This window comes from Tachysurus fulvidraco, chromosome 11 (genome assembly GCF_022655615.1).
Source record: "Tachysurus fulvidraco isolate hzauxx_2018 chromosome 11, HZAU_PFXX_2.0, whole genome shotgun sequence".
NCBI classification, from domain to species: Eukaryota; Metazoa; Chordata; class Actinopteri; order Siluriformes; family Bagridae; genus Tachysurus; species Tachysurus fulvidraco.
In genome coordinates, this window is record NC_062528.1 from 13145740 (window position 1) to 13164491 (window position 18752).

At 38.2% G+C, this 18752-nt stretch overlaps 1 protein-coding gene across 4 annotated transcripts in view; it reads left to right on the forward strand.

The window, feature by feature from the left end:
- Nucleotides 1–18638, forward strand: part of ece2b (endothelin converting enzyme 2b) — a 40898-nt gene extending 22260 nt beyond the window's left edge. For all 4 annotated transcript variants that reach the window (XM_027147935.2, XM_027147937.2, XM_047820982.1 and 1 more), the window contains 15 exons: nt 2123–2247; nt 3628–3774; nt 4963–5025; nt 7105–7293; nt 11237–11379; nt 12201–12315; nt 12445–12555; nt 12861–12959; nt 13668–13745; nt 13848–13951; nt 14052–14162; nt 14300–14367; nt 14445–14635; nt 14880–14975; nt 15920–18638. In XM_027147935.2, the coding sequence (XP_027003736.1) occupies nt 2123–2247; nt 3628–3774; nt 4963–5025; nt 7105–7293; nt 11237–11379; nt 12201–12315; nt 12445–12555; nt 12861–12959; nt 13668–13745; nt 13848–13951; nt 14052–14162; nt 14300–14367; nt 14445–14635; nt 14880–14975; nt 15920–16096 (1817 nt within the window). In that variant the 3' untranslated portion in view covers nt 16097–18638. The remainder of the gene's footprint in view (nt 1–2122; nt 2248–3627; nt 3775–4962; nt 5026–7104; nt 7294–11236; nt 11380–12200; nt 12316–12444; nt 12556–12860; nt 12960–13667; nt 13746–13847; nt 13952–14051; nt 14163–14299; nt 14368–14444; nt 14636–14879; nt 14976–15919) is intronic.
- Nucleotides 18639–18752: the final 114 nt, after the last annotated feature.

The following is an 18752-nucleotide window of genomic DNA, read 5'->3' on the forward strand; positions in this document are numbered from 1 at the left end:
ACAAGGCCAAGTATGTTATTCAACTAGGCATACGATCATGATCGCTTTTTAAATGTAAAAAATAAGACCGTCCTTAAAAACAATGCCGGTTTAATGCTTTGGACCTGCGTTTGGCTGCCTTTTTTACCTCCCAGGCAATTTTCCAGGTAATTTTGAATGACCACTTAAAGTCAGTATTTATTTTATATAATTAAAAACAAACCTCTAGAAAATCTCTCAGGTAATATATATTTAATCGGAATTGAAAAATCTCATCGTATAAGCGGTAGAAAATGAGTGATGAGTGAGTGAAAAATCTCATCATATCCTGTGGGGGAAAAGTTTGTACTTTAAAAAAATATATAAGGACTCGGAAAGCGTGGATTAAGCTCCTAATATACAGTAGGTGTAACCTGCATATTATGAGCATGTGACCATCAGGAACAACTTGTAAAGCCTAAGCCCTAAGAAAGGGTTATTGTATTAATGGGAGGTGTACATTATTATTTTTTTTAATCATACTGCCATGTATGCTTTGTAAATACACTGCTTTCTGTAGTTTACACTCATCCATTTCCACATTTCATCCATCCACATTTCATCCATCTCAATTTAGCTGTTGTAATGCTGCTTTGATGACGTGGTATTAGAGCTGTGAAGTATATAATCTTGGCTTTAAATCATGCTGAGGGAAATTAAATGCTTAAGTAAACCGAAGATGCACAATTGTAGAAATGCATTATATGATTTGTGCTTTGCTAAGAGAGAGTCCTGTGGCTGCTTTGTGCTGATGCACCTGGTTCAGTGCATGTGTTTTTGTTAGTCAGACAACAGAAGACAAATATTGTGTATGCTGCATCTGCAGCGTTGAATTGCACGCCGCATGTATGGCAGAATGCCAACTTTTAGGGATCATTCACCCTCTCTCCATTTCCCCCCCTCCTCTTCTGTCCCTCTGGCTTGTCTTCATTGGCCTATACCTGCAGACCGGTAATTGGTCTGGCACTGTGCACCTGTGAATTTATTAGTGGAATATTCCACCTTGTGTGTCTTAATGTGATTATGCGAGAGGAGGGAAGACAGATGAGAGCTGAAAGGAACAGTTCCTCATGGCTGTGCACGTGATGTCCCTGCATTCACCCCACCTCCTGCAAGAACATGAATTATGCTGACTATAAAACATGCACACAAGCACACTAAGGTCATTTTTGCTCTCACCATCAAACAAAGATGTCATGAAAAAACTCTTAGACAAGAAACATTGTTGGTTCTGACAGGGGCTGTGCTGTATTCTTAACTGGAATGAGGTTAGCACTGACATGGTTGGTGTTTTTCCCAGTTCTCTTGAGTTAAACATTGCATCTGTTAGTGGAACTGCAGCACTTGTGTAGAGCGTTTTTAAAAGGTAGGGCTCCTTGCGATAACTAGACAATCAGACATGCTTTTCTGTAGCATCACTCTGAACAATTCCTGAAAATGTCACAGCCATCTGTGTCCAGGGGACCAAGTCCAAGTATACTCTTTCTTTGTTCAATTCTAATGACACTACTCAAACATGGGCATCTGGGACATAAGTACAGTGTGTGTGTGTGTATATGTGTGTGTGTGTATGTGTGTATATGTGTGTGTGTGTGTGTGTGTGTGTGTGTGTGTGTGTGTGTATATACACACACACACACACACACAGAAGCTATGAAAAGATGCAGAGAGAATGTATGGAGTTCAGAATTGGTCATGATAAAATAAGTGAGAACAGAGAATTATTCTCGGATCTTAATACTTAGAGGAGAACACCAGTGGGAAGTCCCATGACCCTTTGCAAATGCTTCTTCCTAATGGCACCATGCTTGTGTGCCTTATGTATCTCCTGCTGGACCTTTAATCACCCTCTTTATAAGGCTCTAAGGCTGTAACAAGCTGCAATCATTGTCTTATTAACTACAAGAGAAATTGAGAAAATGACTTTCTATAAATGCCATAACAGTAAGAGATAACAAAAACTATTTTTTATGCAGGTTCCACATATGTAACTATAAAATGAAAAAAAAAAATAGCCTAAGGGCAGTTATCAATGTTTTCCTGTGTGTAGCATTTGCAACAAAAGAGCAGTACAAGTAACCTCTGTCTCCTTTTCTGCCTCCAGAGAACGGCACTTTTAACTCTAGTAGCGAAGCAGAGAAAAAAGCTCAGTTCTACTACTTGTCCTGTCTGAATGAGCAGCGCATTGAGGAGTTGGGAGCCCAGCCACTCATCGACCTCATCACGAAGGTAGGATTTCCTCAATTCCTTTTTTTCTTGTATTCCCTGGTGACCTGGCCATAGACATATTTATTGTTACAAGCCAAGCCTCATTTCACTAATTAAAGAACAACACACAGTGGCACTGATGTCAAACACCACTTAAATTGGCTTTTTTCCCTTGTGGTTGACAAACCACATATTTGTACAAATGTAAAACTAATTCAACTTCTGTTTCTAAACCATCCTGGATACAGGAACTTGGTACAGTAAATCACTTAAACGGCAAATGTGTTTTATATTAACGTGCAACGGATTTAGACATAATATGCTGCATGGAAGTAATTCTGCCAAGACATTTATTCTGTTCTGACTGAGAGAACACTTCTGCCATCAGTAAAACATTTGCTTTAGTACTTATCCAACTTCATGCATTGTGTTTGTCAGATGCTGCTGGCGTGGGCTCATGTCAGCTGACTTTTCTTTCAACACTGAAGATTCTCTTCAAGAAAGAGATTTGATGGCTTTCATGTGTATCAATCTGCTAAAAATGTGCTCAACGAGTGGGCTTCGCCCAATTGGTACTTCATATGTATCATAATTATCAGATAATCCGAAAGCAAGATTAGCTACAGCTGTTTTTATACCCACTTAGTAGGTATTTTATACCCACTCAGTAGATATTAGAGCTGGCAGATTTGTGTGACAAGCCCGATGATGAAAATATTGGATCTTGCATGGCCGGCCTGTTGGGCCCATGGTCGAAGTGTAGGCTATGTGCATTAGCTTGTTTACAGTGCTCTTACCAGTGTTATGTAAAGCATGCCTTTTTTTTGTTATAAGAGACTTTGTGTTGAAGTTTTCTGCACCAGAAATCAAGCAGTTTTTAAGCAAATCAGCAGTCAAATACAGTTTTTATTAAATCAATGTTTATATTAGAAAAAATGAATGGACCTAACACCATTCCTTGTGGAGTGGCAAACAAAGGGCTGTGTGTCTAATTTCTTAAAGCCCACACACAAGAGGACTGGCGAGAGAAGAAAATGATTAGAATTCTTGTGTTCTCTCTGTCTCTCTGCTGAGGTTGTTACAGTGATCGAATGAATCGGCTCCGCTGTCTTTAGACTGAACTCTCTAAGGAGAGGTGCAATTCATTGAGTTTGATGTCTACTCACATCTTTAACTTGATTGCATCCCCTTCTTCCATTGATGGTGAAGTCAAGTGACCCAAATGAAACTGATTTACAATCTTTTCTGTAGTCTTTTGGACTATTCACATTCATACAATGAATGCCAGGGTTCATACTGTATATTGAGCTTGGTGTGCCCATTTATCCTTCAGAATCAAAGAACTACAGTTTCAGTAGAGATGCTGCACTAACCTTTCATGCACTGATTGTATGTTTTCAGACAGGAGGTTGGAACATTACTGAGCCTTGGGAAAAGGATAACTTCATGGAGGTGCTGAAGACAGTCTCAGGCCCATACAGAGCTCAGCCTTTCTTCACTGTGGGGGTCAGCGTGGACCCTAAAAACTCCAACAGTAACGTAATTCAGGTACATTCCAAATCTCATGCAGGTCTTGTATACAACATTTTAAAAGTTTACAAAGACTGAGCATTGCATACTTGATATTTGTAAAATTTTGCCGTGTTCGTAAATAAATAAGGATAAAATAAATGGGAGCACTCTAACTAGGGATTAAACATTATTCTTATAATTTGCTGCTGAACCAAACTTGACATATCAAAAACACACAAAAAAAACCACTCTCGAAACAGACCTGGTGGTCTCACTTCACCTGACCTTTATTTTTTTTTTGAGACACTGGCACCTGAAATCTAGCTGCATGTTTTTTATTTTTGACCAGGTTACTTGACCGAACACTGTCCAGATTTGAGTTGACAAAATAAAACTATGATGTACTCTGACTCGCTCCCTCTGACAAAGGAGTCGAGTTTAGTGTCCGCTAGGACCAACTAGCACAGACCCAGCCAGTAATCTAGGGATTGGTCATGTATTAGACATCACCCAATTTGGCCTGACCAATTAGCATCATAAAGTAGCATCATTTACATTGTAGGGAGCATAAAATAGAGTTTTTACATAAAATACAGAGTTTTGATGAAATAAAAGGGATGATGTAACAAAGCAGCACAAAACCACACATTTTGTCTGTTCTGCTTGCTGCGTGTTTCCCCTTATCATTAGCAGGATTATTGTTTCTCTGTTCTAATATATTTTCTTCATCTAATGTTCAAGCACTGCATGAGCTCAGTCAGGTGAGAATGTTATATCTGCAGAAGCACAGCAATGTACAACTGCATTTCTTATGTAATAGACAGTAGATCATTTTCATTTCCTACACTGATTGAAATGGTGGCTGCTGATGCTCAGTCACTCTCTCATACACACACACACACACCTGCTCACTCTCATGCTCTGCTTTGCTTCCTCTCACAGAGCTAATAATAAGCATGACATCTCACTTAGCTAGTAAGGTTTTAGACAATCTCTTTAGGCACTGTGTTAGTTGTTCCTTACTCAACATGATCTATTGCAGGAACACACTTGGGCATGAATTATTAAAGTAAACATTCCACATTTGAGTGAAATATCTGGCTTCAAAATGGTAGAGCCTCTTTCAGAAACAACATAGCATCAGTTGACCTTTTGAGTTTGCTTTGCAGTGAATTAATGCTTTTATGTTTGCTCACCTGTGTCTTTGTATATGTGTGTTTTCAGGTTGACCAATCCGGACTCTTCCTTCCCTCCCGGGATTATTACCTCAATAAGACTAATGAAAAGGTAGGACACCCTATGCTTTTTAAAATATGCGATTCGGCTCATTAGGTAATAGTTACTTTTGCCTTTATTGGGATATACAGTATATAGTGTTCATTCATTTTTGTGGTTCAGTGCTTGATGCATTTGGCAGTTGTTTTTCCATATGGAACATGTAGTGCTGTTGTGGGGGTTGACTCGTGACGGTTGCATATGTAGTAGTAATGTAGTGTTGCATTTGTAGTGCTGACGCATGACTCACAGCTGGCGCTTAGAGTGTGTTTAGGGATAAAGTGTTTGCATTTAAATATCAGCATTTGTATTTATAACAAAATTCTGTAAGAATGAAGAGATCTTCGTTTATGAGTGAGATATCGAACCACCTTCCTTTCACAGAGTGAGAGAGCATTATCTAGACTGTCTTGATGGCATTGCCCTGAGGATTATAAAGCAGGTGTGAGTCCCACCTCTGCCTTGCACAGGTCACGTCTGCCAGCCAAACCTGACTGGCATAATGGCATATTGGTTCATATTGCGACAACACAAAGGAGCCTATCCTTTGGTGAGAATCGTTTGCAACATCAGAGAATCAGGGATTATCAGATGTTTATCTTGAAGACCAGACAGGAGCATTTAGATTTCTAATGTAATTTCTTGTGCATTCAATCATTCATGCCAGCCCACAAAGTTGTGCAGTGATGAATAAGTCACCACAGTGTAAATATCTTCAACTGCTATTTCCCCAAACCAGGCTCAGGACGTACCCATTGCCCGCATCGAGCTGGCGAACAAGCCCAAAGGAGGCTGTATTTTGTTTCTGAGAATAAGTTGAGACTATATCTTCCATGATCCAGTGCATATTAACTGATCCTGACTGTTTTGTCAAGGTATATCTTCTCTTCTATCTTATCTTATCTTAATGTAAGTTTGTGGTGCACAGGCTGGACAGAGAGCATTAAAACCTTCCTGCTCTTCGGAAACAAATGGAGGGAAATACAAGACCCACAATGTAATTGGCTGACACATCAGTGATGTGTCAATAACTTTGAGGGTGAATGAAGGATAAGGTTTCCGCTTATCAGGGTTAAGGGTTAAGCTTATGTAGCTTAACACTTGACCCTCAACTGTAGAAATTGCCTACAAGACAGGTTTACAGAATGTGGTTGCTAACATGCTTTGCTAAAACCAGTGCCAGTTCTATCTATCACTATTTTCAAAGAACATGCCTTGAGAACAAATTGATCAAGAGGCTCAAAGTTTGGTAGTTGTGATATTAACTTCAACATTTAGCCAAGTAAGATGCAAGGCAGAGTTTATGAACTGCTTTCAGGAAATTGCTGTGTTTCCAAAACCTTCATGGCAAGCTGAAATAGGAGAGCTGACTGCTCAGGAAATATAAAGATCATAAGAATGGAACACTGGAAGGCTACTGAGGAAGAGCCTGATTAACATTAAAAACATACATGATTTGAAATCATAGTGTGTCATATAAATAATGCTCTCGTCTTCCGAATGGTGATCAGACAGACAACACGGGGCTGTCTGATGGTTTTAAACTCTTGTGTGTCAGGCCCAGAGTGCCAGGCTTTCCATATAAGGGTGAAATATGTCCCCAGGAGCCTGAGAACTGTGAGAGGTCTCTGTATCATCAGTGACCACGGGAAGCCACAAAGTAGTAGTTTTAGGATTAAGTCGCCCAGCCAGTGTTTTTCCTTGTCCGTGGGATGCCCCCAGTGTCAGCCCCCATTCCCACATCCTGGTTAGACTTTGTGCAATCAGCAGAAATGCATACAGCATGCTCATGCACTATTTATGCACTAGTGCATCCACCCCTATCAGGGCATAGTGGTTATTTAGTGAACAAGACATTTACAGGCAGCCTAACAGGGACAGCTGCTAGTTCCACCAACTGAGGTCGGAATCAACCCTATGAATGGCACATTCTGGAAATACACTTCAGTGTAGCCTTTTCCCAGTTTATTAAGAAACCCAGCACACACATGCACTAATTCAGCTTTTTGTGCTTTCTGATATGCTTTCTGATCACAGAATCACAGGACTGTTAAACTGATGCTGGTGTTTTTTTCTTCTTTCTGTTTTAAGGTTTTGAAGGCATATCTTGACTACATGGTGGAGCTTGGGTTGTTGCTGGGAGGTGATAAAAACTCCACTCAGAGTCAGATGCAACAAATTCTGGACTTTGAGACTGCACTCGCCAACATCACTGTGCCCCAGGACGAGCGCAGGGACGAGGAGAAAATCTATCACAAAATCACAGTTGCTGAGCTGCAGGTGTGTGCATGAGGCATGATGAGAATAAGGGAGAGGGAGGAAGACGTGTGTGCTGGCTTTAGTCAGCTTTGTTTACACAATGGTCAGTGATTCTCAAACAGTTTTGTAGTCAGGGATCCCTTTAATTAGAAAACGCATTCCACAGATATCTCTGTTTACTTTATGACTGTTTATACAAGTATTTAAATATTAAGCTTATTGTACAAATGTTTACAATTTTCTGACTATTTATTTGAACCATAGAGCTTTTTAGTCCTGGATGTTCTACTGACAGAACACATTAGGTGTAAGCTGACATCATTAATAGGCCTACTTATTTTTGATTTATTAAGGTTTTGATTAAACACATTCAATTCAAGTGACCAGTCAAACAGTCTAAAGCTATAACACAATAATACACTATATGACCAGAAGTATGTGGACATCTGACCATGACAACAATTTGGGGAAGGCCCAAATATGGGTGTGATGTCTGAAGCACACAATTGTTTAGAATGCCTTTGTATGCTGTAACATTGTTCCCTTCACTGGAACTAAAGGGTTTTGTTCTCTTCACTGGAAGTAAACATGTTCCAGCATGACTCAGTCAATGTGCTAAAAGCAAGATTAATAAAGACATGCTTTGCAAGGGTTGGAGCGGGACAAATTTACTGGTTTGCACAGAGCACTGAACTCAACACCACTGAACACCTTTGGGATAAACCTGAACGCTGACTGTGCACCAGACCTCCTCACCTGACATCAGTGCCTGACTTCAGTAAAGTTCTTATGGCTTAATGAGCACAAATCCCGACAGCCACAATCTAACTTCAGGCCTTGTCAGAAGAGTGGAAGTTATATGTACTGTATGTGTGTATGTATATCTGGATATGGATCTACAACAAGGACAGTTGGGAGTGATTGGTCAGGTTCTCATGTACTTTTGGTCATGAAGTATAAATAAGATAACGGTGATAATGTTGGGTTGTGATTTTCACAATTGTAGAAAAAAATAAACCAACCAAACAAAACAATTATATTGGAAGCACTAGAGGTCCTCTCACTGAGAACCGCTGCCATAGCAGATCTCACTGTTTACTTCTGATAACAGTAAATCATTCTTTTCTCTCTGTCTGTGATGAGCTCCTTAAAGACCATGCGTTCCCTCTGTCACCAGTGCGTTAGAACGTTTCCTTTTGCGGCTTCACTTTTCTCGGCTTCCTCTTTTTATCTTTTTTTTATTTTTATTTTTAAAAAAATAACAATTTAATTTTCAGAAATCATTTCTTCATGCCTCACACCAGCACCCCTTTGTCTCTCAAGGCCCGCAATTGTTATGGCAACAGTTGCTAGGCAACAGTTGTGTTTTTTTTTTTTTTTGGTATAGGAGAATGAGAGACAAGCAAGTATGATGCAAAGCAATAGCAGGATAAAATTGGTTTCACTGATAATTGTCCCTGGCTTTCTGTTTATTATTATTATTATTATTATTATTATTATTATTATTATTATTATTATTATTATTATTATTATTATTATTATTATCATTATTATTATTAATAATGATAATAATAATAATAATGATAATAATAATAATTTATTACTATTATGAGCATAGTATTAATATAATATAATGAACAATATTTATCTTATGTTACTTTATATTTATAAGTTTGAGTTTTGTGAGTTGTAACAAAGCTTTTTGGGATAACAGCCATCTTGATGAATATTTTGTGTCTGTTGAAGGCCTGGACTGCTCCAAAGCCATTTCAGTGATCAATTCAATTTAATTCAGTTCAAATATATTTGTTTATCACTTTTTACAATGGAGATCATCTCAAAGCAGCTTCACAGAGCATAAACATAAAACCAAAGGTTAATATAAAGAATAATATAAATATTAATATAATACAAAATTTCAGATTAATATTAGATATATTTAAATGTGTTTGTATTTATTCCCAATGAGCAAGTCTAAGGTGACTCAGGTGACTGTGGAGAGGAAAAACTCCCTTGGATAGTAAAGGAATAAACCTTGGAGGACAACAACTTCCTTGTCAATAAAACATTTGTCAGACTGTATATTTATAATCACACCCTCCAATGTCACCCAAATGAGGATGAGGTTCCCCTTTGAGTCTGGTTCCTCTAAGACCACATGGAGTTGGCGTCTCCTCTTTTTACTATAGCAGAGTCTAACTGGAGCTGGTAAATCTCTAGATGCCTCAGGATCCTCACAGGGTCGGCCTCATCTCAGTGGATGTCCAAAATCAGTGTTCAGCACTAGCCAAAGGGGTTTGAATCTGTTTCTGAATTAAAAAGTATACAAGAGTACATTTGGTTTTTAAATCTGATTTACACCGTGCACTCAGCATTTTGGATTGTTGCTTTCTAATGGTCATGGCATAGTTTGGCAACTTCAGCCTGCTATATTTTGGACAGAAAGTATTACAAGATGGAGCTGGGATTTGCTCTCATTTTACCAGAACAGTATCCAATTTTTTCCTGAATTTTATTACTGCAATTTTTTAATTAAGAAACAAAAACAAAGCTTCAATTATTATATTCGTTATTGTGTTGGTTATTGACAAGTTTGCAAATCGCACAACCTAAAGATTTAAATATTAAAAAATATTGCTTTTACTTTCATTAATAGATTTATAATAGATTCTCAATTATTTAATTTAGAAAATTTGAGAACCTAGTGCTACTAGAGATTTTAGATTAAGCAGTAAATGTGTGTTTGGGAGCTTTTTTCCCCTACTATATGCAGTTTTGTGATTTATGTCAATTTTTTTTTTAATTAACTTTTTTCTTATATAGAGTATAAATAAAAGTCGAAAGCCTTTACAGCATTATTTAAGTAGAATTTGGAGAGACACTTCTTTTCATGCCATGCAATCTTGGAAGTTTGCCTGTATACAGGAACCCATGCAGCATCCCCTTCTGTGCTCTACACAGCACAGTGGACACTCTTATTAACCACATATTACTGGAATAAGCAGATGCCCTCTGGCTTTTTAATAACACATCATGCTTCTTTACTTTCTTCTTCTTCTTTTTTCTTCTTCCATTATTTTTCACTGCTGAAGAAAAAAATACCAACTAATAAATATATATATATATATATATATATATATATAATGTATCAATGTCTCCCTCTTCCTAGACTTTTCAGTGAGGATAGCTTGTGTGTGTGGTGGGGTGGGGAGCGGGGGGATGCTTGGGGAAGTGGGATGCCTAGTCATGTATAAGATGTGTATTTCAGCAAAATATTCCCTAAGGACTGGGCAGCTTGATTTGCCTCTTGGGCTCTGGAATGCAAACATGTTTGCATGTGTGAGTGAATTTGCTTGTCTTTTGAGGGTGTGTTGGGGGGGGGGGGGGGGATTGTTCTGCCTACTGTATATATTCAGTTTCATTCAGTATTCATGTTTGTGAACTCACACCAAACAACAGAGCAGAAGAATATGATTCTCAGAAAGTGGTGGTAGAATTGCATTATTTCTGGTCATAATCTTGAACAAGATGTACGCTTTGGGGCTTCATACCTCTTTTTTAAGAGCAATAGTGAATGAAGGCTACATAGAATATTCATGGGATTTAATAGCCAGGAACAGTGTGTACAACACAGCTCGAGTGCTCTGAGAATTCCACTCAGCCCAGGTTGATCAGCTGTTTTGTGGGCAATGCTAATGGGGTTTCGTTCTTCTTTGTTTTGCTTGTCCAGTATTTTATCCAAATGCAAAATGGATTGTTTTTTAGCCTTCTGGTGATTTGCACATTCCATATGAAAGTGCTCTTTCATACAAAAATTGCTCCATCACTCAGAATAAATTGAAGCTATTAAGAACTGGGTAGCATAATATTTTCTCTAATACAAAGTGATCAAATTTAAATGAGCTATGATTTATTGTTATTATTGCTTAGGGAGAATGTTTTATATTGATTTCCTCTTCCTTAGACACTCGCACCAGCTGTGGATTGGCTGGACTACCTGACCTCTGCCCTTTCACCCCTCGAGCTCAATGATACAGAACCGGTGGTCGTGTACGCCAAGGAATATCTGCAGCAGGTCTCGGACCTCATCAACAAGACGGACCGCAAGTAAGAAATTGCTGAAGTCAAATACAGGGTCATTGAAACACATCTCTACTTACAACAGAGCTACAACTAATGATTTTCATAGTTCATTTATCTCTCTTCAATTTATCGTTGTATATTTTTAACTATTCTAAATACCATATTTATTTCAATTTATTTCTTTGGAGCATTTCTATCAGCTAATACCATGTAATATCATCATTTAATAATATCACTGAATATTATAAAGGTTTTTTCTAAAGAGCAAACAAAACTTGATGCTTATAATGGGGACTTAAGGCAGGTGAATCCTGGAAACATCTAGAATTCTAGAAATCTTTCTGTGAAAACCCTTTTTTCTTTTGATTACCAGTGATGTCTGTTCTCATATATTATTTGTTCTCATATTTTCATTGTTGGTTCACTAGTTTTTCCATTTTGTTTTGGGGTTGTTTTGGACTTTTGTGAAGATCTTGCATGTTTCTCTGTACACTCACTGAAACTATGGTGAATAGAAACAAGGCTGTAAACTGTTAACCATTTAATTTGACCTGTTTATAGCACTAGTTTGTTAGATGAATTTTATACCTAAAGGGTAATTCAAATATTTTCTTCCTTTTTTGTTTTTTGGAATAATTTCACAGTATGCACTGTAGTGCAGAATCTTCACCTGTCTTCTCAGTCTGTCTTACTCTGCTTCTTTTTGATCTTCTCTTGATCTATCTGCTGTCTTGCTTTCTCACACACACACACACACACACACACACACACACACACACACACACACACACACACACACACAGAGTTTCCCTCACTCACACAATGTTCATTTCTTCTTGTGGCAGTTTGCTGAATAACTACATGATTTGGAATCTGGTACAGAAAGGAGTATCCAGCCTGGACCAGCGCTTTGAAAACGCCCAGGATAAACTCCTGGAGAGTCTATATGGCACCAAAAAGGTAAATAAAGATGGCTCAGTCAGGTGTTGAATCAGTTGTCACTGACTAGCAAGCTGAATGTGTTTCCCTATATACTAAGAAAATGAATTTCCTTAACTTTTTTTCTCTCCTGTGTGTATACATATATAGTCATGTACTCCTCGATGGCAGACCTGTATTGGAAACACAGATGACACTCTGGGTTTTGCTCTTGGTGCACTGTTTGTAAAAGCCACCTTCGACAAACACAGCAAAGAGATTGTGAGTTTCACACTGCCTCCAGTCTGTATTTACTGCTAAACATTAAACTGCACCAAGTGGATAAGATAATCATCAGTGATGTCATTTCCATTAGCGTTCACATTACAATTTGTGACTCTTTGCTACCACCATGTGGCTGTATTGTGAACTACATCATATTCACTATATTCATATGTTCATCCACACCATGTATTGTAAAGGTCTGTTCTTTCATACTCTATTATTTACCAAATGGTTGTGTTCTTGGATCATCACTCGAAGCTCTGAGATGTTTAAGATATGCAACAAATCTTATCTTGCTGCAGGCTGAGGGTATGATCAATGAGATCCGATCTGCTTTTAAAGAGGCTTTGGACAACCTCAGTTGGATGGATGAACAGACACGACAAGCGGCCAAGGACAAGGTGAGGGAACACAAGCTGGCAGCCCAAAATAAATTACACTCCGGCCTTAGGAGGGCTGCATGATATTAAATAGAACAGAAAATATTTATTCTGTTTCCTGTCCTCTGCTTTTCAATTTCTTTAAGTTGAAGTGGAATTTTCAGAGCAAATGTTCTGATATTTGGCTTTGCTTGTTACGCTGACTTTTCTTTCTAGTATTTTGTAATCAATTTTACAACTGGATCCCTACAAACTGTCCAAATTTCCAAATATTTATGGACCTGACTATGTAATTGTTATTTTAACTGTCTACCACAGCGGTTTGGTTAAAAAAATAAATATGTGGTAAAATTTGCAGGTTTTCAACTTTAAGAGACCAAATGTAATTGTACAATCTAACATCGTATTTTTCCAAACTTTTGGCAAACTCTAATCTGGTCTTCCTGTTTTTAAATCTTACCAAGAATGTCCAATTACTTTTGGTTCCTCAAAAAGAGAAAGTTGTGTAGGATTTTTTTGGTCTCGAATACCTGACTTCTTGATGTCTATTTACTAGTGATTAGAGATTAGTTTAAGTGATTATTATACAGTATTCATTGTATAATTTAAAATACATAATATAATAACAATAACAAATATTTATGGGTCTGACAGTATGACTTAACTATTACATCAAAGAATGTGTTTTTTCAAGATAATTTTTCTGTTTTTTTTTCTTCTTTTTTTAAGGCTGATGCCATCTATGACATGATCGGTTTTCCAGACTTCATCCTGGACCCCAAGGAGTTGGATGAAGTATATGATGGGGTAGGCAAACAAATGACCAGATCTAGATTATAATGCTGAGGTACTTCTTTAGTGTGATGGTGGTGTGGAAATGTAGTTATTTTAGATTTGCTGTTTTCCTAGTATGATGTCTCGGAGGACAACTTTTTCCAGAACATGCTCAACTTCTACAACTTCTCAGCCCGAGTGATGGCAGACCAGCTGCGCAAACCTCCAAACAAAGACCAGTGAGTTTGTGTGCCTAAGCTTAATTACCAGTTGTCAAAAAGGCACTTTTATTGATTAGGATTTATGACTATTTTCTCTCTCTCTTCTCTCCCCCCCCAGATGGAGCATGACTCCTCCTACAGTGAATGCGTACTACATGCCCACCAAGAATGGCATTGTGTTTCCGGCTGGAATCCTACAAGCTCCGTTCTATGCTCGGGACCACCCGAAGTGAGTGTGTTTCTGAACTTGGTGCCTTAAGATTACAGCTTAGACATCTTAATGGTAATTAAGTTATAATATTGTATAATATATAATAAAATAATGTCATGATTTTGTGTGTGTGTATGTGTTCTCCTGCCTCACAGAGCACTAAACTTTGGGGGCATTGGAGTGGTCATGGGACATGAGCTTACTCACGCTTTTGATGACCAGGGTATGTAGATGTGTACATGCACAAAGACACATACATACACACATCATTGCTCATGTTTATATTTTTGCTTGGTGCAGGCAGAGAGTATGATAAGGATGGGAATCTTAGGCCATGGTGGCAGAACTCTTCAGTAGATGCGTTTAAGAACCGCACAGAGTGCATGGTGGATCAGTACTCTCAGTACACCATCAATGGAGAACACATCAATGGAAAACAAACCCTGGGAGAGAACATTGCAGACAATGGAGGCTTAAAGGCTGCCTATCATGCAAGTTATTTCTCTGGCTCAGTTTTTTTTTTACTGCTGAAGATATCTGACTATATATTTATACTGTACAAACGGTTCCATATAATGTTTATGGTTTCATTATATTTGACTTACTTCACTTGATTTCCCTTGTACTAGATACCCAACTAAATGTACTTTTCTACAAAATTGTATTTTGTAGACTTTGATATTCTTCAATTCAATAATTCATGATAAATTAATTTTGAGATTTTGGTGTTTTTAGGCTTACAGGGCATGGGTAAAGAGGAATGGGAAAGAGAAAAGACTCCCAGCAGTCAATCTGACCAATGACCAGCTCTTCTTTGTTGGGTTTGCACAGGTATGAGATGCACCAGAGATACTGTAGATAAGCTGCATAGTCATTCAAGGTGGAATGATGAAGTACTGTAGTGCTCCAAAATCTGATCATTTTTAAGCAACGGTCTGACATTACTTAATGTGAATTTAGTATTTATTCTGAGGTTTGTATAATAAAGGTGGAGCTCCATAATCCATAAATTCCACTGGGGTCTTTCACTTGGTACAGTTTCTCTAAGAAATATCAAACAATTAGGTCAATTAGATGGACAGAGATCTAACATATAATAAATGCATGTCCTCCATGGTTTTTGATAGAAAAAGAATATTGTTTTATGATTTATTTGCAAAATTCCAAAAAAGGAAAAAAACCCCTAACACAATAAATCTCTTGATATAGACTCGCCAGTTATTTTAATACGAACACTGCCAATCTGCTAGTCCTGTGGCAGCAGTGCATAAAATCATGCAGACAGAGGTAAAAAAAAACTCTCTGCAGTTTAGGTGAGCTTGTGATCAATGTAGCCTGAGAGGAGTAGACCCCACTGTGCTTGTTTTTCTGTTGTAGCCCTATGTTGAGCCTTCTGTTGATGCCTTTCTGCTCACCACAGCAATAAAGAGTGGTATTTAAGTTACTGTTGCCTTGGACCTGTCTGGTCATCCTCCTAACCTCTCTCCTCAAGACAGTTCCACACACAGAATTGGTGCTTGCTGGATTTTTTAAAAGTAATTAATTAATTGTTTTGCATCATTCTGTATAAAATATGGAGTAAAAATTAACTGAAAGTCTTGAACTGTATCTGCATGATTTTACACCCTTCACTGCTGTCTCATAATTGGGTAACCATATACAGGAGTGTATGTTTTTGTTTTTTTTGTTTTTGGTCAAAGAGGGGTAGAAACCTTTGCACTTATCTGCAAGTACTGAATTGATGTAAACACTACATTTTGTGTTTCTCTGTGCAGGTTTGGTGTTCCGTTCGGACACCAGAAAGTGCCCACGAGGGCTTAATGACCGATCCTCACAGTCCACCCAAATACCGTGTCATTGGCACACTGTCTAACTCTCCTGAATTTGCGCAGCATTTCCAGTGTCCACTGGGCTCACCTATGAACTCAGGCCACCGCTGTGAGGTGTGGTAAGAGCAGAAACAGCAGGTCCACCGGTATGCTTCGCTTTGACCAGTCAGGCGGATAGACTATACCTTTTCTCAAGCACTGGACTACTACTTATTCTTTTCATATTCTACAAGAAAAATGTAATGTTGCTGGATATGAAGAAGCTGTTTTTTTTTTTTTTTTTTTTGATGGGTAGTGCCAGAGCCAGGAGGATACACGGAGTCAGCCATTGTTTTTGTCCAGCAACTGATGTCTCACTCCCCTTCTGCACGGCCACAAAAGCCTACATGGGGCTGTCCTATTTATTATTTGCTGCACTTGAACTTATGTGGGGCATAATGACAAGGGTGAAGAAGCTTTTTTTATGCTTGTGTGTTTTCTTTTTTTGTTTTGTTTTGTTTTGTTTTTTGTGTGCTTCAGTTGGACATGCCTCATTCTCCCCAAACCCTGTGATGTCAGAGGGAGCGCCTCATCTTGCTTTGACCTCACAAGGAACCTTTGATTCTGTCGGTGACCTCACGAGAAGTGCCATACTGTCTCCATTATTTCACAGGAAGTATTAGGAAAGAAAACCGCTGAGCTTCATCTGCCTAGGAGGCCAACGGAAGGACGTGACATTATGCTTCTCTGTATTATGAGTTTGTCAAGTGGCTTGCAGCTGGTAGATACTTTGTAATGAAGGACTGCCGCTAATCTGTCATACAACCTGTGTATTTTTCCATTCACTTATTTACCTGTTGACAAAGTTGAAGTGACCTGGTTGTTTAAAAGTGCTCTTTGCCAAAGAATGTTTGGGATTTTTTTTTATTGTTTTTTGTTCTTTGAGTAAGTAGAGAAAAAAATTGCTTTTCTTTACATTGATCATGAGAGGTATGCGAGAGGTGGTCGCTAGTGTTTATTTTAATGTCTGAGTTTCTTGTTTGTGTTGAACATTCAATGATGTCTAGCCTGCTTAATACATTTCAAAGCATTCAGAACCACTAAAGGAAAGGTGACGCTCTGCCACAGATGTTTCAGACTGCATGAGTGAAGATAAGAGTAACAGTTAGATCAACCCTTGAATTGCTGCTGACTGCTATTCCGCCTGTGATGTACAGTTTATAACAAAGTACAGTGCTTCACCATAAATATCAACGAAGTTAACGAATTATCACTGATTTCTCATTCAAACTGCTCTCTATATAATTGTTTATTAGCAGGTTTAGGATTTTGGCTTGTTTGGGTTAAATGAGCAGTCAGTAATTTAGTGTTTGTTAACCTGAATGTTGAGTTTATGAACTGATGAGCAACAAGCAAGGAAAGTAGACACCTTAATCTGACAGGTTGGAGGTTTTCCATTTTCAGAAAATTAGGGCAGCCAGAGACTGGAGCAGATGACAGTGTTGCAATTTAACCACCAATTCCTCCTGTAATGGCATTATGTTTGACTGACCCAGCTCATGGTTTTTAAACAGGAATGTCACTAGCCATCGCTCTACCACCTCTTCAGCCCAAAGAAAACTGACCGTTTATTTTAAAGCTGCTGATGTATGACTTCACTCATTCACCACCCCTTTAAGTGAAACTCTCTAGCTCTGTTGTGACTGGTACAGTGTTAGCTGTGCTGTTTCGTCTGTTGCTGTTGTTTCATTCTCTGTTGTTTGGTTAAACATAAGGTTAGGATTGTAAAAATCTGTTCTGGCTAATTGGGAGAGGTGTCAGGTCACTCCACCTGCCTTATAATGCACTTCGGCTGCAGTGTCCGTGTCTCAGTGTCAATAGATCCAGACTTTGTGTGCTTCTTCAGGTCTGTAATCTCAGGCTAGTTATTTGTCATTGTTGCACCTCCAATGTTCTGTGCACTTAAACCCTGTTCACAGAGCATTTCTCTGCCTGCTTCTGTAGGTGTGTTTTTGCATCCCACATGCTCTCTGATCTCGCTGCTGATCTGGGATTTCAGCTTCACAGATTTGGTAAGATTTGTGTTTGTCCTTAAACATCTGAAGAGTAAAATATTGAAATGTATACACCATCTAATCTAAATGGAACTTTGAAGTTCTTGAAAGTTTTTAAATAGAGAGAAGAGTTCACTATTGACATCTGTGTGTCCTGTACCAGCCATGATTGATCTTTTTGGTGAAAAACAGCTAATTACAGGCATATTTTAAAGTTTACACAGGGTTTAGTTCACTGAAATTCCTGGTAAATGAAAGGAAGTTCCAAGTTTGCCATATGGAGAAAAGTGTCAGTTACTGAATGGGTTTTAATTCTCATTGCTCTGATTTCATAGTCATCGACACACACATGGTTGTTGGTCATAATATAGTTTTTATAATTTTTTCCTTTTCTTTTTTTAAATACCCTATATATTTTTTGATGTTTTAGCATTAGTTAAGTCACCAATGAAAATTTTTGTAAGTCAAAAATTTTGTTAATACAAAAGTAAAATGTAAGGGGTTACACTGATTGCTTTTTAGTTTATTTGACAAGTGCATTCTGTCTGAGGACACGCTGCCCAGCCTATAGTGCAACATTCCACATCAAGACGTATCAAAGAAACTGAAATAAAGATTATATATTATAAAAACCCCTGATATCTGTGAGTATCATTTACATACTTCATTTGTTGTACTTTGGCTGGTATTTTAAGATGAGCACAAATAAGTTGCCAAACTGAAATGGCCATTTATAAAAGCTGCAT